At 47.6% G+C, this 23,160-nt stretch overlaps 2 protein-coding genes across 2 annotated transcripts in view; both read right to left on the reverse strand.

The window, feature by feature from the left end:
* sept5a (septin 5a) overlaps positions 1 to 4,292 on the reverse strand; it is an 11,386-nt gene extending 7,094 nt beyond the window's left edge. Inside the window, exons 1-2 of the mRNA XM_026999825.2 lie at positions 4,154 to 4,292; positions 3,970 to 3,980 (exon numbers count right to left, since the gene is read on the reverse strand). Coding sequence (XP_026855626.2) covers positions 3,970 to 3,980; positions 4,154 to 4,196 — 54 coding nt within the window. The 5' untranslated portion in view covers positions 4,197 to 4,292. The remainder of the gene's footprint in view (positions 1 to 3,969; positions 3,981 to 4,153) is intronic.
* A 388-nt stretch (positions 4,293 to 4,680) lies between these two features.
* On the reverse strand, positions 4,681 to 21,721 carry zgc:63587 (uncharacterized protein LOC393431 homolog). Its single transcript, XM_035521897.1, has 12 exons — positions 21,582 to 21,721; positions 18,271 to 18,323; positions 18,055 to 18,154; positions 17,859 to 17,945; positions 17,292 to 17,415; positions 14,481 to 14,615; positions 14,244 to 14,361; positions 7,609 to 7,710; positions 7,357 to 7,502; positions 7,154 to 7,237; positions 6,934 to 6,991; positions 4,681 to 6,160 (listed from the first exon to the last, which is right to left on the reverse strand). Exons 2-12 carry the CDS (start codon positions 18,295 to 18,297, stop codon positions 6,092 to 6,094), a joined length of 1,050 nt encoding a protein of 349 aa, XP_035377790.1. The 5' UTR covers positions 18,298 to 18,323; positions 21,582 to 21,721; the 3' UTR covers positions 4,681 to 6,091.
* Positions 21,722 to 23,160: the final 1,439 nt, after the last annotated feature.

A 23,160-nucleotide genomic window follows, 5' to 3' on the forward strand; every position in this document is an offset into this window, starting at 1 on the left:
GGGCCGCGTGTCTGGAAGCTCATCTACATACCAGCATCTGATCTGAAAGTGATTGGCTCTCTAAAGGTATGAGTCTCATCCACCCAAACCCACATCCAAGCACGCAGCCCTACCTCGTCTCTGGGACTTCATAATGGCACCATACCATTCCCTCAGCGTGAGCACTGGGGGGGGCTTGACTGGGTGGGCTCTGAGGACGAGAGGATGAGAGGATGAGAGGAAAGGAAAAGAGAGGAAGACAGACGCATAACAGAAGGGACGGGGGGGGGGGCGTTTCTCCTGAATAGAGAGCAGATGTCCCAGAGCGACACAATAGCTCTTGCACTGCCCCTCCTAAAACACCCTCACACTCACACCGTCCAGCTGCCACTCTCACGCCAGATGGGATCCGGCGTACACACACGCAAAACTACCTCGTGTGCGCGCACACTCGTAATTTTGGTCCCGAGTATAAAGGTGAAGGGTCAAGTATGCACGACTTACTGCAATAGAGCTAATTAAGGGCCCTTTTCATACTGAATTATTTAAGCATATTTCATTATTTAAATTCTATCAATATTTTAGGTAGGATGCCAGCGATGTGTTCAGTCCTGTGTACTGATACACCACTGATTGCAGCATGACATGGGGCTCCCAGTGTATCACTTAACACTGACATCATCAGATGACATCATGAAGAGGCAGAGGCTGGAGGGATGAAAAAGGCTGGAGAAGCATACAGACTACAAGCGTAGTCTTCCTCAGCCTGCTTCAGGCATTCCTGATGGTGCGTCAGGAAGCACTTTATACTGTATTACTATCAGACGTCATCGGGAACACGCAGATATATGATGAACTCTATATCACAAGTTAAAACGCTTCGCACCAGAAAGAACAGCGAAACCGTGCAGCAGTGACAGACTTGTCACACACACACACACACACACACACACACACACACACACACACACACACACACACACACACACACACACACACACACACACACACACACACACACGTGCAGTGATATTTAAGGGGAGGAAACCTGAATGGAAGTCTATATTTCCATTCTCCCAGTTTGGGGGTCACAACCCCTAGTGCTCTTCACCTTCTACATCTTTTCTTCACTTGGTATTTCTCGAGCTTCTCGTGTTCCTGGTTGTGATTTTGATATCACTTGGGCTCTATCAGCACGGTCCTCTTCTGCCGTTTATCCAGGACTACTATGGAAAGTTGGTTAGTCGTTATCATCTGGTCTGCAGGAACTACATACAAGATCTCTGTCCAGAAGAGTGCAGACCCTCAAGCTCCCAGACCTCTGGTAGAGGAGCTAAGCTTGAAGGAAAAAGAGCGCTATATATATATGTTTTATAAATGTATAAATGTATAAATATAAATGTTTTTACATTCATAAAGAAGTAAAAGTGAATTCTCCAACACACATAAGCATTTAAGAATTTGGGTAATGTATTCCTTTCTTTTGGTTCCAGTGAGACTTCAGCTGAGTTTCAATCAACCAAACTTGTCTAACTGAATTTTAGGAAGACCTGTGAGGAGAGCATTTCAGCAATTGACCAAGCTAGAAATAAAAGCATGGATGAGTTTCTCAAGATCTAGTTTTTACAAGAAATCTCTAAACTGTTCATATTTTTGAGATGACAGAATGCTGATTTGATAACTGCTTTAACATGACTGCTAACACTGAAGTCAGAGTCCACTAGAACACAGAGGTTCTTTTGGTTTGAGGGCTATACATTTACGGCGTTTAGCTGACACGTTTATAAATGCTGTAAATGTAGATTTATCCAAAGCAACTTACAAATGTGTATGAAGACAATTTGAGCAGTGGAGGAATAAGAGTCTTTCTCAAGGGCCCAACAATAGCAACCTGGCAGTGGTGGGACTTGAACTGGCAACAGTTTATTCAGCCACAGGAACAAATGACATGTCATATCTGTAATACGTTCAGAGCACTGACATATGGGTGACTGGGCCACAGATGTTTGGTGAGAGGGCCAATAACACTGATTATTATCTGCATAGCTGTGGTAAGGTGTTCCACTGTGTTGTATGAGAGAGAGAGAGAGAGAGAGAGAGAGAGAGAGAGAGAGAGAGAGAGAGAGAGAGAGAGAGAGAGAGAGAGAGAGAGAGACAGAGAGAGAGGGAGACAGAGAGAGAGAGGGAGAGAGAGAGACAGAGAGTAATGGAGAATGCATAGAACTGTGTGAGTGGGTGCTGGTGCATTTCTGACTTTCTGGGGGCTGAAGGGCTTGGAGCATTACAGAGGGAGTGAGAGAGTGTGTGAGAGTGAGAGAGTGTGTGAGAGTGTGAGTGTGTGAGAGAGTGAGAGAGAGTGAGAGTGTGTGTGAGAGAGAGTGTGGGTGTGTGTGAGAGAGTGTGTGTGTGAGAGAGTGAGAGTGTGAGAGTGTGGGTGTGTGTGTGTGTGTGTGTGAGAGAGTGTGTGTGAGAGAGGGTGTGTGTAGTCTGTTGCAGTGTCACAGCTTGGGTCTGGTGGTAAAAAAACGTCTTGTGCGTAAAGATATAACAACCTGCATCTTTCTCATCTGGATTCATCCAGCATGTGACTTCTCTCACCCCACTCACGCTGAAGCTCACTGCACGCTTTCAAGAGTTACGTAATCATGCCTGGAGCAACAATGAGAGCATTTTTGTAAAATATGTAAACACATGGGAATTGGCACACACACACACACCCACGCACGCACACACACACCCCCACGCACACACACGCACGCACGCACACACACACACACACACGCACGCACGCTCACTCACACGCACGCATGCTCACTCGCTCACTCACACGCACGCTCACTCACACGCACGCTCACTCACTCGCACGCTCACACGCACGCTCGCTCACTCACACGCACGCTCACTCACTCACACGCTCGCTCACTCACACGCACGCTCACTCACACGCACGCACGCTCACTCACTCACACGCTCGCTCACTCACACGCACGCACGCTCACTCACTCACACGCACACACTCACTCGCGCACACTCACTCGCACACTCACTCACTCACATACATACACACACACACACACACACACACACACTCACTCACTCACTCACACACACACACACACACACACACACTCACTCACACACTCACACTCACACACACACACACACACACACTCACGCACTCACACGGTGTAGTATCCGTGCCACTGTACTAATATATTAATGAACATCCCTAGGCTCGCTTGTGCCCACCAGCTGTGGTCAGCTCCTAAGGGAAGATAAGTATGGAAACAACTGCCACTTCAAAGCCAAACTGGCCCGGACTTCCTATTTTTACACCGTAAAGTCCGGCATTGCATAGTAGAATAGCTATCACGAGGTGACATCTTGGCAGCAGGGGAAAAACGCATAGCCTACGCTGTGTAACCATGGCGACGGCAGCAGAAAGCGCTCTGGCTTGATGATAACATCACTGCCCTGCCACCACCATCTAAGATCTTAAGGACTCAGTAGAAAGAGTCCAGAAACCCTCATAATCGAGCAAGAGGAACTCACGCTATTCCTCCAGTTGCACCCACAATGCACCGCAGCATCACCCCCCACAGAGCTGCTGTAAAGGGCTGCAGAGTGGTATCAGAGTGGCATCAGAGAAAGCAGCCTGAAACATGGAATGGATTATGGACGTGCTGCAGTTAAAGGCGAGCTATTCTAGACACGGGGGGGGGGGGGGGTGTTACAGGCGCAACAGAAGGCGCACCGAATGTGGGATATTTAGGGCCAGCAGCAACAGCAAACTGGAGCAGCGCACCCACACCGCACAACAGACTAGATTCAGGTAGTTCTGCAGGATGCGAAAAGCGAGCACTTTATTCAGACAGTTTTCGCACGATCTGCACCTTTCGTTGGTCATTTTCGTTTGGACATCATCAAAGTGGCAGCGTAACAATCTCATATAACGGTCAGAGAGAGAGAAACGCAGTGCTCATGTGTTACCTCGCTGTCCTCTGGAGAGCCAGAGCAGCACCGCAGGGGCGCAGGCGGCGCAGGTGGAAGGACGCCCAACAATGCCCAGATTCGTTCGGCCGCGCACAAAACAGGGGAGACAGAAAGAACATTTAATCCAACGGATTTTAAATATAAAGTCCGCGGAACAGCCCGGTTTGAATGGTTCCTTTACCCGTTTTAATAATCCGGCTCTTGTATCGCATGTTAGTTGTCATCTTTCTCGTATTCGGCTCCTGTCGTGCTCTGTTCCTGTACCGGTGATTGCGCTCGACTGCTTCCCTTTGGGGATCCCAAAACGAGGTGTGTGAGTGTGTGTGTGTGTGTGTGTGTGTGAGTGTGTGTGTCAGTGTGTGCTCCACCTACTGGCTGCTCTGTCCAATCACAGACGAGCTCCGCTTTTCCTAGGATTTCAAGTCTAAAATGTATGCCATCACGTTTCTTAGGTCAATTGGTTTTTTTTTCTTCCAAAATAAAACCGTATCGTATAATTTGGAATCACACGTTAAACGAGATAAACCCTCACAGTAAACATATAGGACTACTGGTGAATTGTTATTAATTTCTCTTAACTATTAGGAATAAATCCATGGCATACTTTCTTATACATACAGCGCAGCAGGTTACATAATGTTTTTAAAATGCACAAGGGTCACTAAAAGCTTTTTTTTTTTAGTGAAAGAAACAGCTTTACCACATGACTCGGAATCTTTGAACATTTATTTCTCAAAATGAATACAAAAAGAGTACGAGCATAAAAAAATGGGTTACGCTCAAATGTACCGTGGTCGTGCAACTTTGCAACACATTCGCATGAATCTGAAAACAGGAGATGACCAAACCACGTTAGCAAAGGTTAGTCTTAGAAAAAACACGGCGTTTTCCCAACGATGAGCGACGTGCCGGGGAGATGCGGTGTCGTGCATGGACGGTAATGGCTCTACCTGCGCCGAAACCCCTCTCTGATCTATTCATCCCGGACACCCTTCTCACTGCCAGGCTTGGAAATGACTTGCTTCTAAAAAGTAAGTCGATTTACGAAGCAAGGTTAAATCCGGCAGTGATGCTTAAGTAGATGCGGATACACTGGCTTAAAACAAACATTTTTATTCGAGATCATCACCTCCCGTCTTATTTAAGTTTGCCTAAAATATCTAAATATCATATTTAGTCTTCAATGAGCAGTGCTTAGGTCGTGAATTTACGGAGACGCTGCCCTCTACTGGCAGCCACTGCGTGGTACAAGCTGTTAGCTTCAAAAGGACCGACTGATTGTCATTTTCACGTAATGTATGAATGGACATTTCAGTTTCTTGCTTGCCAGTGATTATAACTGTTAACATATTTATGCATTTTCCATAAGTCACATCATTTCATTCAAGATAATTTAGCAGATGTAGGTTACACATGACTGAATTTAGGGCACAGATTGCTGCAGTTTCAGACACACAGCCACATACACACTATGACGAGTTTTGCTGAAACGTCTGGCATCTACTTTGTACCAGGCTATCACAAATGCATTCTCTTAGGAGTTCATATGACTGTAAACTTGTAAACTCCCTCTTCTGAGTATAAAATAGTGCTGCAATGGCCTATTATACTGTGAAGCCATAGAAAAGCCATGAGTGCCCGTTACAGACCATCTGTCTGAGGCAAAGAGAGCTGGAAACAGGCGACGGGCACCGCGCAGCACAGAAAATACACGATGCAGCCACAGCACGGCGCTCGGAAGTAAACATGTAATGTATAACGGCTACCGCAATAACCACGCTTTGGCCATGGCATTGTTTGCTATGCAAGACTGATCCAGGCACGTTAGAAACTGCAATACATGAATAACACCATGCGTAGTATGCAGATATGGTTAAAGCAAAAAAAAACAAAACAAAAAAAAACCAAATCAAATGGGTTAAAAGTAAATCAGTCAGTATGTGCAGAACATGATGGGTTGAAATGATCCCGTTTGGGACAGACAAATAAATACACACTAGCAAGCTGGTCTTTTGAGGAGGACATATAAACTAAAGGGTGGGGGTAACTTAGGATGGAGCGCCTTCCTCCTGCTGCAGCTCAAAGACAGCCGGAGGGAGGGATGCAGGCGTCGTTCTCCTCAGTCGTCCCCGGGCTTCATCTTCATTTGAGCCTGCATCTGCGCGATCATCTTCTGCATGCGCCTCAGCTGTGGAGAGAACGAGGGGATCAGAGAGAGCGAGGAGGGCAGGAATATCCCCAACGTGGCGTGGAGCGTTCCTTGGGTAAACGGAGTAGATGACTCCGGGGGGGGGGGGGGGGGTCCTCGTGTACTGATCAACGACTCAGCGACACGGCTGACGCGCCGAGACTTTGTCTGGATTGCGGTCACAGTGGACACGGTACGCTCTCCTAATGTAATATGTGGTCTGGTCCCTATGATAACCCATCATGGTATTGCAAACGGCATTCCAAATACGGAAGAAATGTGTCATTCTCTGCTTACCTCATGACCTATAAAAACGTCTTTAAATACACTGCAGGTGAAGGCCGACAAACACGCAAAGAGATTATCTAAATAGCAGCTGTGTGTTAATCACACTAACCATGATCATTGGTGACTATACTGCTAAATATACTTTTGCTGAAAACATATTAGTGTGTGTCCCAGAAACAGTCTAAAGCCTTCTCACACACACACACACACACACACACCTTCTTACTATACAATGCTGTTTTGGAACACTTAAGGCTGCTCTGTTAGAGAGGAAGATGACGTCATAACCCCGCGCCGCCACTCTGTGTCTGCCTGCTCTATACGGCCTCTGGAGCCACAGAACAAAGTGTTTGCCAGAGGACGTGGTGCTGCGTGCTCACACAATGTTGCTCGGCGCCGAGCGATGACAACGTGCTACGAAAATGACGACGCTCGGAATGCGACGCCCGTGGGGGGCCGTGACGGATGCGAGGGCGAAACCTCACCTCAGCCTCCTTCTCCATCAGGATCTGATCTTTGTCCAGCACTTCGTCCTCCACCTTTCTGCGGGGTTAGGAAAAAAAATAAAAATCAAATAAAAAAGCAGATATGGTTTTACCAGCCGTTCATGGGGGCTGGTTCGATTTCCCTCGGCGGGCCTGCACGCGTGAGGGTGCGTGTTGCGTGTGGACGGAGCTGGAGAAGTTCTGCCTGCTTTGCCCTCACCTGCCTGCCCTCTTCAGTCTCTCGGAGCGGAAGTTCTCGTAGTGCAGGTCCTGCGTCACCTCCTGTAGGTCCTGCATGTGGGTTCTAACCAGTGTGCAAAGCTACATTTTAAACCACCTTCACTGAACCAAACACACCTGCAGACTCTTTTATATGCAGCAGGGGGCGCCAGAGGCCCGACGGGGCTGCCGAGAGCTACTCACACGAGCATGGTGCGCAGCTTGAGGAAGTCGTTGTGCTCGGGGTTCTCCACCTCCACGACGCCCCACGGGTACAGACGCCCCCGGATCTTCTTTCCCTTCACCTCGATCAGCTGGTTGGAGCCGATCACTGCGAAGGGAACGCTGGCCTGGGTGGGAAACGCAGGCCGCGTCAAGAGCAGTCAGGCGCGCCCCCGTGCTGCGGCGCCGGCGGCAATAATGGAAACTCGTGACCTCTGAGGCGTGACCCCTGACCTTCAGGACGCGCGTCTGCTCTTTGAACTCCTCGTCCTCGTCGGAGTCGGCGTCTGGGAGCTGGTAGATGCGGATGCCGTGCTCGCTGATCTCGTCCAAGATCTGAACCATAAAGCAAAAACCAACAAACCTGACAAACACAGTCGAGATGTGGATTTGGCATGGGACGGCCACGCCCCCAACCTCCAACATCCTTGTCCTCCTCCTGACCTTTAACACTTCCCAACAAGCTTTAATGCGGAAAGCAGAAAAGGAATCACTTACAGAAGGAATATGTTTCCACGCCCACTGTGTTTATCAGCCTAATGGACGTCTGGGCTCGGGTAGCGAATTCACAATGACTGGGGTCAGATGGTGGCAGAAGAGAGGCGACTCTCCAAGGGTGTCAACACCACAAACAAAATACCCACCTCTTCTAGAGGGGGAGCGGGCCGACCTTCTGACCTCTACGGGCCTGCGCGAACTTGGGTGTTGTGGCTTGTGCACGTAACTGTGTGGAACCTTGTGCATGCGAGGAGGCTGACGACCACGCTGAACGCCGTGTAGCACGCCCGGTCTGACAGCACCACATGCTCCGAATTCTGTTCAAACCTGCTTTATCCAGACGCCCCCCCCCCCCCCCCACACACACACACACACACAGTCCCAGACCTCAGACGCACCTGTGGGGAAGCAGGCGCTGTAATTTATTTTTCTAACATCAAAGCTGTTTTCTTAAGAAGCACGTTCACAATGCCGCTGGTGGAGCAGCAGCCAAACACGCTGCTTGCAGCCTTTTCCTGACATTTGGAGCACTTTCATGTGAAATCTCGGCGGGAGGGGGGAACGACGACAGCAGTCCGGCCGGGCTGCAGACCCCCCGCCACGGCCCTGGCCTACAGAAAGTTCTTCCCTGCTATGACGGTGCTGTTTCAGACTCCAAATAAACAGTCTGCGCTGGCCTGGACGGAGAGCGTGACCAGGCGCACGGCTGTAAGGATCCAATGAGAAACCCGGAGGGAAGGAAAGAACAGAGAGAAAGAAAAAGACAAGAACGAGGCGGGGGAGGGGGGGATGAAGGGGAAAAAAAAGATTGCACTTCCTCAACTTTGAGGTAGGCCTGTACAGTACAAGGGTTGCAGGGCTTTGGGAAAGCGCTCCCAGTGGGGAAGAGAAAAGAAAACATATGACATCACAATGGGAGGAAAAAAAACAAAAAAAACGTGTCCCCGTGCCAGGGTGGAACAGCCCGCCGAGCCAAGCCCAAAAGCCCGCGGTCAGCGGCGACACGCCCGGACAGGGACTTCAACGGACGCGGCCGGAGGGCAGAGCGGGAGGGCAGGGCAGGTTGGCGCACCTGTTCCGCCGGTGACCTCGAGCTCATTCCTGCCCCGCTGCGGCCACAGACAGGGAGCAGGCGGCATCACACCCAGCAAAGGCCCGAAGGCCGGTGCGTCCGCTCTTTCTCTCGCTCTCCCCGAGCTGATTGCGTTTGGCTTGGCTCAGGCTGCTGGAGTCTGGCCCCCGAACAATGGCACTGGATCCTCTCCTCTGCTCCTGATCGTAAAGGGAAGCGAGGCTGGCCGATCCCCCCCCCACCCCCGCGGGCGATTTGTTTGTGAAAGGATGCATTATGAGTAACGACCGTGCGTTAGCGAAACCGCGCTGCTCGGAAAGTGTCGGGGGTGGGGGGCGGGGGGGGGGGGGGGGGGTCACGGAGGCAAGCAGTAGCACTCTCAGGTTCTGCACACCACTCCAGCAGGTCTAGAGTATGGGGGGGTTCCGGGTGAGGTGGTGGTCATGCTCGAAAATGAGCTTTAACAAAAGCGGCAGTACGAGCCACGGCTAGAGGAGCCGATCGGCTACGGCGCCGGATCAAACGCGGGCCGCTGCAAACCTGTGTATTCCGGACGATCATTTGCTGCACGTTTCAATTGTGTGTTTGATCCGAAACTAATTCGAACAGTTTGGGTCAGATCAGGCTGGATACTGTGACAATTAAAGGTGGATATTAGTGAATCTGTATATGCAACTGGATTTCTCTCGAGCTCAGCACTATACATGGGCCATGATTCAGAAAGTCATCATCCGTCCCAAAATCAACCCATCCAGACCAACCGGCACCGTCTGTTCCTACCGGATCGTGATTTTTCGACAGCTACTTGTATAGGAGCTATAAGAGGAATCTATATGGTAGATGGTACCATCTAGAGGCTTATACTGACACCTAATTCACATCGAATAAACTTTAGCAATGGTTATAACACAAAATAAGTTTCAGATAAATTGATATCATGAGATCTAGAATTGTGATACAATGAAACTGCAATATTGATACAGCTGTTCTGGCATTTCAGTTTGAACTATGCTGTGTGTGTTGTACTGTAATTACCAATTCTGTGATGACCTACAGTAATGGTGAACAGGACTTTTCTTGGGCCAATGAAGTCCTTTGTTTTTTAAAAACAAAATAGGAGCCTCAGACTGTAGACTGACTGTCTACATATGACTTTTCATACACAAGAAAACAACATAAATACAGGTCTTTTACCACAACCCTGTTATTACCGTACAAACAGGGATTTCACCATGGGGTGTAAAATAGCCATCCACACTACAGCAACACACACACACACACACACACACACTCCAGTCCGAGTAGTCACGCACAGCTGCCGACTCTGACAACAATCTCCCGTTCCGTTGATCGGGCAGATGAAATGAAATGTACAGTATTTATTCGAGTTCGCAGCATGTCTGCAGAACAATACTTGGAAGTTCAAGAGTTCTGTGAAGTGCCCCATGACATCAACAATGCGTGTGGTAGCGGCGGTGGTGGTGGTCGTCGGGGTGGAGGGGTAACAACAACAGACGCAAAAGGGCGCAGTTCAGACAGGCTTCAGAGAGGGGAGGTGGCGTGGCTGCAGGCCAAGCCTCGGGGGCAGTGTGGGCCAAGCCTCGGGGGCAGTGTGGGCCAAGCCTCGGGGGCAGTGTGGGCCAAGCCTCGGGGGCAGTGTGGGCCAAGCCTCGGGGGCAGTGCGGCCTTTTGCTTTGATCCCAAGGCCTCTGGAACCTGCAGCACTGCATGCAAGTGTGTAACAGCATGCATCAGAACCCATGATGATCCGGAGTCTCCAGGACAGCGTGGCGCGGGGAGATGCTCACATCGGCAAATTCCATTAACGTGTGTGTGTGTGTGCGTGCGCACATGCGCACATGCGCACGCAAGGCCAAGGGGCCACAGGGCTAGCCTCACACAGGATGCTGGAATTATGGCAAGAATGAGCCGGTGCTTGAGGCCAGCAGGGTTAAAGACGCTACACAACCAGCAGGGTTAAAGACGCTACACAACCAGCAGGCCAGTTAGACTTTGTTCTCTGTCCGAGTTCATGAGGCCACACATCTTGTGGTTGGATTAGGTCAGCATACAGATTTAATGAAAAAGATTGCACAGAACACAATTTACCATGGACTGGGCCGTCTATTAGACGGTAAAGTCTGTTATTACTTACAAATATTTGGCCCAGAGAAATGGGCACCTCCATGAATGGAGATAAAGGAAACCTCTGGAAATATGGACATTACCTGGCGGTCAACTGCTGTTATGAGTCATGCTGCAGCTGACGCCACTAATGGATTTATTTAGTATTTTACCATGAGCAAGTACAGCGAGTAAGTGGCTTCATTCTCGCTCAGTACGAGAAGGCAAACAGACTCTGACACACTCGTTTGCAAAGAGTTTGATCACACACACACACACACACACACACACACACACAAAAAGCCACAGTCTGGGGGTCAGGCAGTAATAAAGGCTGCAGAGGGTGAGGTGACAACTCGCCAGTGTAGAGGATGTGAGCTCATTAAATCTCAAATTGCTTAAGGTGTGACACGGTTATAAAGTTATAAAGGAGGTCATGCAGAAATAAGCCTCTTCACGGCCAAGGGCTCCGCACACAAAGGCCTCACGGCTCCAGACACCCTCAAACAAAACGCGGCACACCAGCATACTGCATCGCTCAGAAACATGCGCGTGCGCGCACACCTCTCTGCGTTTTCGACCACTGGCACTCTTGGTTATTCTGCTCAGTGGACAATGGCAGGAAGGCTTCACTAGCTAGGCGGGCGTAGAACGTCAAACGGCAACAGAATCTCAGGCGTTTGACAACGCTGGCCACGCTTTACAGCACGGAGACGTGGATCCAGTTTCTCACGCTCCGTCTGCGTGCGTCTTGAGCACTGAAGGGTTCAAACATACAGCCCACAGAAAAATTCTACATGGTGTGTGTGTGTGTGTGTGTGTGTGAGAGAGAGATCCCTTTAGCATCCCACCTCAGCATACATCACTCCTAGAGCAGGATGTGAGCAGGCAGCCAAGTGCTACTGAAACATCCCAGCAGTGCTTTATGGGCTGCCGGCTGCCCTGACCTCCGCGAGGGGAACTCGCGCTGTGCTTGGGTCGCCTCCGATAAGGCGGTCGGTCCCGTGCCACCAATCACTCAGGCACGTCGTGGGGAACAGCCGCATTGTTCTGGACAGGCTGCTTCCCCAGAGAGGAGCGAGGAGACGGCACTTCAGAGCAAGACAGGAGGGGAGAGGAGGACATAGAATGAGGCACTGCCTCGTACAGTGGGAAAGCTTAAAAAAAAAAAAAAAGGGATAAAGATAAATATTGGAGTTGCCGTACAAGCACAATGGGTTGTTTGTAGAACTCAGGGCTCTGGCTGACTCTGAAGAATCTGGGGAAACTGTGCAGTCGTGCTGACATCATCAAAGGGAGCAGGGAAGAATTGAATTTTCTTAATAAAGTCAATTCAAAAATGGAAGAACTTGCTCACCAGGGTTGGCCTTCCACTCTCCTGCTCACCGCGCTATACTTCGCTCTGATAACGGGCTGGACCTTGCCGGCGTTGCTCTACGGGCTGGACCGCACGCCACCGGAGTCGCACATTCAGACTATGTTCCATGAGGCTTAGCTTGCCAACTGAAGGTGGATGACAGGAATAAGCTGACTCTGCTTTGCAATGGGTGTGGGTGTGTGTGTGTTTCTATGGGGAAAGAAAATCACTTGAAGGAAGCCTGAGAAAGAAATTAGGGAAACAAGTAAACAACTGTAACTACTAAAAATAAAGGCACTTGACGTTGCCCCGTTGCCATGGATACATACAGTACATGGCATCTAATCTGCTATTGAGCTCCTTGACTTCCTGCACAACAATGGCCCAGGCCATACTCACTCTGAAATTTTTGTTTGGTTTTGAGTGTGTGCTGCTTAGGGGTGTGTGTGTGTGTGTGTTAATGCAATAAATGTAGTCCCGAATCCGTTTAGGCAGTTTGGCTCCTGGAGGCTAACGACCATGGGATTTTATTGGCAGGAAGTACATGCAGTGATTACAGGAACACGCCCAGATCGCATTGGTCTTATCGTCCAATCGACATAGCAACGCAGCTTTGCCATGGTAAAAGGCAATTGTCGCATTTATTGGTGTGAAACATGTTGATGCAAACACACAGGAAGCCCGCCGCACAGACACAAGGCTAACGGGCAACTCTGACCCAATTCTTGGCACCCAGGCTTGTTGCGACTACAGGTCAACATGGGCTCCGCGAACCTCAGGATGTCACTGGGGGGAAACGCATGGAGTCGCTGCAGGAACACGAACAGATTGCATCGCTCGGATTTAATTACCAAGACCCACCACCACCCTGCCACCACAAACATCGTCGTGTAATGAGGCAAAACGTGCATGCTTACACCCACACGTGCAGACATGCCGCACACCGGGTCGGGGAACAGTGAAGAACTAAGAGGGGATCAACGTGACTGTGGCCGGTTTCTGTGAAGGCCCACGGGGTGTTTTGTGGAGTAATCCGCCACCTGGTTCTAAACTGCCAAGGACTCGGTAGGGCTTTGGGGTGTGCTTGTCTCACACAGCTAACGATGGACGACCCATTCAGGTACGAGAAAAGGGTGGTTATCTCTCACTCCTAGCACACGAACTGTACGCCCAGCTCTAAACACCGCTCGCAGCGGTCCATGCGCCGAGGTTCATTAGTCATCACTTCTATTCCGAGTTCAGCAGAGACAGACGCGGTCTTCAAATGCGATGCCTCACTGGATGGGGCCATTTTGGTAGAGAAGAGTGGGAGAAAAGAACAACCAGTTTCACGTCTACGTTCTAACTACCTTGATAAGCTGCAAACCCCAACGCACGGCTTACCGGAGAGGCTCCGCGTAAGGAAAACAGAGCTGCACAATAACGCAGGCGAGCCAGCCAGCGGAGATAAAGCCAGTAAGAGGGAATCCGAGCTTCCTGTGGAATAAACCATGACCGGTGGCACGGTCAGGGCAGGAGGGCTGGGTCTGCCATTGTTTGCCCCTGTGCTTGATCAGCAGGAAAGCACGTAGCGCCCCGGCACTGCGACACCTGGCCGCCCGCCCGCCCGAGGGGGACGGGGGGGGCACGCACGGGCGGGGTAAGACGAGAAGAATACGCAAACGAAAAAAAAAAGATAATCTAAAAAAAAACCGTAGAAATCCACCAGACTCTGACCAGAGCAACCGCATGTGCCGTCATCTCGGAGGGTGGAGAGGTCGATTAGCGATGGCCCTGACCTGCTACCTGCATGACGAGCACCGAGAGATGCCCACTCACCCTCCGCTTGAGGCGGTCCCGCTCACGCAGCGTCAGGGTGTCGGCTTTGGCGATGACCGGGACGATGTTCACTTTGCTGTGGATGGCCTTCATGAACTCCACATCCAGGGGCTTCAGTCTGGAAAGACACGCGCGCACACACACAATCACAGACACAGACATACATATCGGATCATTTTGGTCTTTGCTTTTAAATGACTTTGTTCTGTAAAACAGCCGTGTGTGCGTGCGATGTACCCGTGTCCAAATGGAGATATGAAATAGAAGCAGCAGTGAACTCTGTTGTCCACGATGTGCCTACGGTTCAGGCCACTCTCATCGTGCAGGTAGCGCTCAAACTGATTATCGATGTACTGGATGATTGTCTTAAAACTGACAAGAAGGGAACAATAACAACAACATAAAATAAATAAATCTGCGAAGACAAAGCACCACACCGCAAATAAAGAATAATCTATCCAAATCAATTGTGTGCCAGGACAGTGTTGAGGGGAGGAAGGAGGATATTATATTCTCACGTGTGAGCTTCCTGGCATTCCAGACCATGATGACCTTGCACTGGACTTGCCTTACACTTACTCAGATGAATGCAACAGGAACGATAACAGCGTTTAGTTGCACCTTTTCATTTACTCCTCAATAAAACTGACATGGGAAAATCCATAAACATAACTGCAACTCTACGCGCAATCCCAACAACCAGCGTACCTGAAACAAACAAGGTGACATATACTGCCGCGATAATCTGGCTCGAGACCCGACGCCATGATATACACGCCGGAGTCCTCATCTGATGCCCCCCTCGGAAACAAAGGCAGCAGACCAAGATAAAAAACAACACGGAAAGACGACCCAAGACAAGGCTGTGGCCAGAGATGCACATAAGAGGTGGCCAGGAGAGTAAATGACCTCTTTGCCAAAGAACCATCCAAAGTGCACTCTCAGAAAAAGTGCAACAGAACCCTGACTGTGGATGTACCCAGGAATGAAACAGAACTGCACTGGAAGGGGATAAATGAAAATGAGTCACACACCATGAGTGCTCAGAGGTTAAGAGTAATCAGAATGGAGAACGACTGTGTCCCAGAGCAGGAAACGACGAGCGTTACAACACAGATGTCCAAGAACAGGTCAGGAAGATGAAACGCTGGGCGGCCCCTGGCCTCGACGCGATCTGTGCCTACTGGCTGAAGAAATAAACAGCTCGGCATGGGTGCCTAGCAGAACAACTGGGCGAGCTGCTAGCTACTGGCACCCGTCTGGGCTGGCCAACACAGCCGGACGGTACTGGTCACGAAGTAACCCTGGAAGGGCCAAATACCATTCAAGTACATGCCAATAACCTGTCAGTCCACATCGGGGGAGCTCTCCGAGTGAGCTGGATGGCTTCGCCCTGGCCCCTCCGCTTCATGGCGCTAAGCCATCCGTGCGTCTGTGTGCCAGTGTTGGCGCAGCCGGCGGGTGGCGCTCTGGAGGCAGTTTTAACCGACGCTGGCTACAGTTTTAACCCAGCTGGCTACACTTGGATCGGAGGAAGCGCCAGTCAACCTTCCCCGTCTTGGCTTGGTGGCGTCATGCCATTGGGGGAGGATGGGTGCGTGGAATTGGAGATGACCAATGCTGAAGACAACGGAGTAAACCAAAAGGAAAAAGGAGGGGGGAAAAAATACTAGCCATCAAGCTGAATGAGCATGTGTGCAGATATACGAGCACTGCTCAGAAGAGAACTGGAACCAGCGGCAGAGTCGCAAAAACACCACCTACCGACAGAAAGAGCTTTCCACAAGGCTTCTAAGGCTTCTAAGACAACCTGAAGCCAGTTGCCCAGATGACCATAGAGTCTGTACTAAGGAAATGTACTGTTCCTGCTGCTGTTCTGCACAGGCCTAAATCCTCCCAGCTAGATGATCAGTAAGAGAGGGTACAGCTACAGATTCAGGAGTGGAGCTACCATTAGCCACCTCCTGTACGTTGATGACATCGAGCTACACATCAAGACTGAAAGGGACATCGACTCACTGAATCACCTGACCAGGATCTACAGCAAGGACACTGGAACCTCGTTTAGGCTGGAGATCCCTCCAGGGAAAGCAGACGCTGAGAAACGCAACCCGGGGGATGCGTACGAGTTAGACCCCCCTCTATCCAAATCAAAGGAATCATAGAGTGCTATAGGACAACAAGTCTAAAATCCTGCTGGACCTCCTGATCCAGACAGATAATCCAAGAGTGGCGAACCAACCAATCACTGTAGCAGAGAAGACGCTCGCCCCATCATCCAGAGGTCACAGGTTTGATCCCCCATGATGCCACAGCCATCCATAGCTGGGGGAGCAAACCTGCCAGTGCTCGGAGAGGAGGATAGTTTTTCGCTTGATTGGCAGACAGGTAGGAAGCGGCTCGTGCTACGATGGGAAGGTTAACGCCGAGGCCATCCCAGTAGTGACGTTTAGCCCTAATCTGGATGATTAGCTCAGACAGATCCCAGGAATGAGAAATCTCAGTCCAGAAGAGTGCAATCCTAGGAACAGCAAACGTACTGCACCGTGCTGCACTCCCAGGTCTCTGGTATAAGGCCTGACTGTGAGGGAGGGGCGGGGAGGGGCGGGGCGGGGGAAATTTTATAACAATTAAAAAAATGTAAATCATCATAAATGTCTGTCTGTGCAACATTCAGAAGTGTTTACATAAATAGCGCATGTGCTTTTTTGAGTATAAATGCGCCTTAAAAGCAACTAGCTTGCACCTGCCTTTATTCGCGTCTTTCAGGCGTTACCTGAGTTTTAAAGGCTGAGAGTTTGCAGAAGGCACAGGACTCCACCGAAGTCAATCAGCCGATTTAAGAGTACAACACTTACAATTGGCAGTAACACACATGCTGGCCATTATGGCACATCTATAGCATATGTGTAGCTAATAAAGTGAATATATGAGCTGAAATAAACCTAAGACATGTTTAAAAAGTTCACCATGGCCCAGCTATATAATTCCGCCTTTCAAACACCCAAGCAACCAGGCTTACGCAGACTCGTTCAAACGCCAACTGACCAGTCTTGGCTGTTGATGGCGTCTCCGTATCCGGGCGTGTCCACCACAGTGAGGCGAAGCTTAACCCCCCTCTCCTCAATCTCTACTGTCGAGGCCTCGATCTGCACCGTGCGCTCGATCTTCTCTATAATTGTCATGACAACAAGAGGCCCTCAGAGACCCAAAATATGCACCAGTGCCCTTAGTTAATTCTGAGTGTTAGGCGAGGTATGTGAGCCTATCAAAACAGAACCCCAGACGAGATTATGGGCATTATGGCAAATGCACATGCTGCTCTACTGGAGACTTTGGGGGGCTTTTCCATTAGACAAAACAAAATGAAAACCCTTCTGTGTTCTGCCATAAGCAGTAGTGTTTCAGAAACTCATCTCTTCAGACTTACTGCATTAGTGGACCATGAAAAAAGAGACATAAGAGAGAGAGAGAGACATAGAGAGAGAGAGAGAGAGAGAGGGGGGGGGGGTAAAGGTTCCTTTTTTTCAAATTTACTTTATTAAGGTACATGGATTCAAAAACAACTTCACAATTAATCATGCCGTATATCTGGGGTGTGTGTGTGTACGTTACCAGCTGCTCCAGGTATGTAGCGTTCAGGGTAGAGGTCAGTGAGGAACAAGCTGTTGATCAGGGTAGACTTACCCAGTCCAGACTCTCCTACAACACACCAGCCAATCACACTTATTTACAACACGCTAACAAGTTCGATATAAAAACCCAACAAGCTCAACATGTGCATTCATAAGGGCACATTCATGTTACTCACCTACTACCATTAGAGTAAATTCAAAGCCCTTTTTCACTGACTTCCTGTGTACTTGATTGGGGAGGTTGGCAAAGCCCACATACCCAGTTGTCTCAGGGAACTACAGCAAGCGTGTATATACACACACACACACACACAACCGTTGACCTTTTTTACATAATTAAGAATAATTGACATAAATCCGTTCTTTTCCTTCTAAGTACATTAGTTACTTACCTTTCCCTTCTCACTGGACTGTGACATGCCTGCAGCTACTTGGCAAATTAAGACTGAAAAGGGAGAAAAAATAAATAAATCACACTGTGAACCTCTTGTACGTCTCTATGACCCCGTGTTCAGAAGAGAAATTGGCGCACAGGACGAAAAACAAAAACGTTCCCGTGTTTTACCCGAACAGAAGCAAACTCGGTTTGATCTTGACGGACTTCCGCTTCCGATAGTATTTTTGTCCCTGCCTGATTACATTACCATCACGCACACGTGCGCGCGCGCACACTCACACGACCGATGGCCTTGTGCGGGTCTCGAGGATGACAGAGCAGGCACTGGAGTACCGAGGTGGGAGGTGCGTGAGCGAGAACAAGGGGAGAGGAAAATTGTTTATTTTTCATCTTTCTAAAGACCTGCGCTACAGCGCACACGCACCCTCCCTGTAAACGAGGTCGTACAGAGGGGTCAGTCGGGAAAGTCTGCTCACCTCGACCGAGACACGCCCGCCGCAGCACCTCAGCACATTTTGTGGTGATATTTTTTCAGTGTTGTTGGGGAAAATATAATCTACACACCCCCAAACACTTTTCACCACCAACAACAGGTGACCAACAGTCATGATCAGACTTAAGAGATTTGCTTTTTTAACTGTAAAGGCGAAAGCAGTCCTGAGGCTCTTAGCTGAATTCCTGACAAAGCTCACCAGAGAATAAGCCTCAAGACATGTGACCAGAGTGCCACATACAGTCAGCTTATTACTGGAATTAGCATCCCTCTAAGCACCAAGCTTTGGAATGGGGCCGGAATGGGGCCGGCTGCCCGAAAGCCAGTAAACTGCAGGTGCTAAAAACACCAAGGACATTCCCAGGAGAATAAAACTGTTAATACTGTTCTGAAAGTCACTCTGGATAACAGCATCTGCCAAATTATGTAAATGTAATCTCAAAAATGCTTCATAAGATAATTACTGTATTGGAGACCTCCTGAGTACAAGGTTGTTGGTGGTTTGTCTTGCTTGTATTCAGATTTGACATTTCAGTATAAATCGGTCCAGTTTCACTGAGAATAGCCACCACCGTGTAATGCAGGGGCCCGTACGGTCTGACAGGTAGAGCCAACTCAAGCCTCTGCTCATGCTGTATACCACTTGGCAGAAGCAGACCTATAGCCAAGCTGTCCTAACTGAAGCTACTTGAAGTGGGAAAAAATAAAAAAAATCACATTGACAATGTACATGTGATATGACATTATAACAAAATATAATACAAAAAAAAAAAAAAAAAAAAAAGTCCTATGCTAGCCAAAACAAAATGCCACACAAGTGAGCTTATTGCAGAAAGTGGCCACTTGACCACTAGTCATATACAACAAACCAAAGAAACAAAATACCTCATGGGAACTTCAGCTTTTCATGGAACAAAATTGTTTGTAGTTTCTGTTGTTAACTACACAAAAAAATAAGAAAAAAAAACTACTTCAATCACCATGCAAATAAGAATGTAGCTGAACTACAGTCATGCTACTGCAAAATCTAGTTAAACTACTAGTTTAACATGCAATTCCATGTACTCCTCAACACTGACAAAGGCATGGCGCATGTTCAGATAGCACTGGCCACCGCACACAGACTGAATCCCAGCTGCAGGCTGTGCTGCATCCTCAAACGTGACCAATGACTTCAAAACACACATGCAATATGCGGTTAAATTAACTGACTTTAAAGCACATGTTGTCAAGACCTCTTATGTTTACTTAAGGTCATAAGATCAAACCACCACTACACAGGGGTGGTAAACAAATCAAGTGGGTATACACACTAGTATTAACCCTAAGAAGCCATTAAAAAACAAAACAAAAAATAAACCAAACAAGCAAAAAAAAAGTCTATTATCATCTGCCGTGTCTTCAGTCAAAAGGTGTAGGCTCTTTATTAGCACCTAGAACAAGGAAATCTATCACTTTTCCCATAATGCTCCAAAGCTATGAAATGCTCTCCCTATTCATGTTCAGGACTTTTTTTTCAAGGCAAGGCTGCAAACCCATTTGTTCAGTCAAACATTTTGTTAAATACCTTTCATCTAGGGTAATGGTATAGATCTGGGGTCCATGGGCATTAAGAGGTATGGTAAACTGGGAGGTTCTGATGCTGCCGCATCACCATGTTTTTTGTCACTCAAGTTTGTTGGCTGGGAGCAGCAGAGTGCCGATGTTGCAGGGAGCCCTGATGTCTGTTCTAGCTTCTGGGTCCATCCTTTTAGCTGTACTGCCATAGCAAGATCTGCTGGAGTCCGCCTTTACAGACCCAAACACCTTAGCATTTGACCACACCTAAAAAAAATCTGTCCTCTCCTTCTAGTGAGGTACATCTGCTTCTCACGTCTTGCTGAGTTTCGACTCATCACCTCCCATAAAATCAAGAAGGCTGTAGGATGAACGGAAACTTCTAGACTGAATATCCCAAGTTCTTCCTGCACCAGATGGGTTCCGTACACACACACAGTACCACTATGAAACAATTTCCAGTCATAGGCCATATCCTATGTGGTATACACACAAAAGGTTTGTTGTTGTTTTTTTGACAAAGAGCGGAGTCACTTTCAAACAAAAGGGGAAGTATCACGTACATATACACAATGTGTGTGAAGACTACCAGTGTATTTATTCCTGCTTTTATGGTTCTTGCCGCCAGAATAAGCATTCCAGGTATGAAGAGAATCTCTAAACAATTACAATTAGGCCATCCACCAAACATAACTCCCAAAATTACATCGGATTTTGGAAACATCTCGACTACCCCGCCCCCGCATCCCCACGTAAAGGGCGGATCACTGACAGCTCCAGCAAAATGGGATCATCTTTTGTGCAATGACGACATCTAAAGATAACGAACCAAAAATGTGCGATTCAGATACGTGATCAGATAAATAAATATACTCAGTTAAACAAGAAACCCACATGTACTAGTATTTAAATCCGCACAGCCCTGTTTGCTTATCCTGTAGGGTGCTCCGACCGCCTGGAGCGCCCACACCCTGTTTTCAAGGGAGTGCTGGGAATAGGAAATTAGAAAATTGCTAAAGGATGCTTTAAAAAAGCTTAACTTATGACTTTCAGAAATGTTTACCGATGTACAGGCCCAACTATTTGAATTTAAAAGGTGTTTTATTATTGTAGTTTATTCAAAGTAACGTCTAAACGCCTCAAACTTCCGCTCGAAAGTTTGTTAGGCTACAATGTTTCACTGGACCCGGCGCTGATATTTGCAACGCGACAAACATGTAACCTCGATTAACTTTCGGTGCAGGAGAAGGGCTTACCTCAGTGTAAACGTATGATAAGCTACGAAAGATTGACTTTTCTTTACTCCCTTATATTCTCACTTTCTCCAAGGCCAATCCAAAGGGATCCGGAAACCCCTACGATTCCGCTCTTCTCCCATAATGCCCGTTCGGTTGTTGAGCGACACCGGACTGCAGAGCAACAGACGCCATTGTGTTTCATAATAGGCGTTGAAAAGGACACGATGACAGGACGATTTAGAGCCAAGATGGTAGCAAACATTCGCAGTATCAGTAAAAAATCCTTTCAGGCAAGCCTATCGACGTTAAACTTGATTCAACAAGCAGGCTATTTTTAGCCTAGCGGAAAGTATCATCAACTTGTAGTTCTTTTTCATTCTGTCATGTTTATGAAACTTCTATTGCTAATGTACCTTAAAACGCCTTTGCTTACATTAGACGATCCAGATCAATAGATAAACTAGAAAATCCCGCAATTTGGAACACGTTTTATATACACGCATATTTCTGCAGTCTAAACAAAATCGGATATTGAGCCATTTTTAATGGAATAGATTCTTGTTCATTAAAATTCCGGTTAGCGTTCAAGAGTCTAAAGGGTTCAGTAGCCTGCATTAATCTCCCTAAGTTTACCAGAAAGCTAAAGAACTATTTTGGAAGAGTTAATGTTCTAATGGCAAACCCCATTATTAGGTCTGATTTGATTTAACCAATAAACTGAGTATGGACATTTCTAACAGTGGATAAAGGATACAGCCATTTCATCTAAATTACAGAATATTTTATATGTTAAGACATCAAATCATTTATCGTATGCCTTGAGTCTCACCAAATCAAACAAATTATGAGACTTATGCTATTCCCTTCTTTTGTGCTATCACCTTTATTAAGGGTAACTAGATTCAAGAGCAGCTAATCATGTAAGATTGAGTAATTCATGACAAAACTCACTTTGCAAAAGATCATTTCACTTGTGTTTATGATTTATTTGCTGATCAATGCACACAAAGTTTAGTTAAACACGGTTAAACTACGGTTAAACTACTTTAGTTAAACACGGTTAAACTACGGTTTGACACCATAAATGGTTTTGTTACAAGATAGAATAGCACTTTATTAATCCCCAAAGGAAAATTAGAATATTCCAATTGCATATATTGAAGACAAGCATAGTGTACACGATTGATATATAGACATCATTAAAATAAAATACAAAAATTGTTCAGAAATACTACAGAAAATAAATATATCTACATGATTTGCACACACACACACACACACACACACACACACACACACACACACACACATATATATATATATATATATATATATATATATATATATATATATATATATATATATATATATATTTTTTAATAAAAACAATAATAAGAAGTTGATTTAGTAGACATATGAAAAATATGACAGAGCACAACACATTTCACACTGTCTCATAAGTTATAGAGGATTATGTAAATACAGTTGATGCTGAAAAGAGCATGGTCGATAAAAATGAAAAATTGATAGTCATATCTGTAAGTGACAGGAACCAATTGAAAACACCTGCTTTGGTTAATGAGTCTTTATGCTTATG

Source organism: Electrophorus electricus, chromosome 23 (genome assembly GCF_013358815.1).
Source record: "Electrophorus electricus isolate fEleEle1 chromosome 23, fEleEle1.pri, whole genome shotgun sequence".
Classification (NCBI taxonomy): domain Eukaryota; kingdom Metazoa; phylum Chordata; class Actinopteri; order Gymnotiformes; family Gymnotidae; genus Electrophorus; species Electrophorus electricus.

Bases quoted from the DNA above. Each gene is read 5' to 3' on its own strand.
- zgc:63587 (XM_035521897.1), bottom strand. From the start codon at position 18,297: ATGTCACAGTCCAGTGAGAAGGGAAAG. The intron at 7,711-14,243 runs GTGAGTGGGCAT...TTTATGGTTCAG, and splicing joins GGGACCGCCTCAAGCGGAGG to ATCTTGGACGAGATCAGCGA. The intron at 7,503-7,608 runs GTCAGGGGTCAC...TTTCCCACCCAG, and splicing joins AGCAGACGCGCGTCCTGAAG to GCCAGCGTTCCCTTCGCAGT.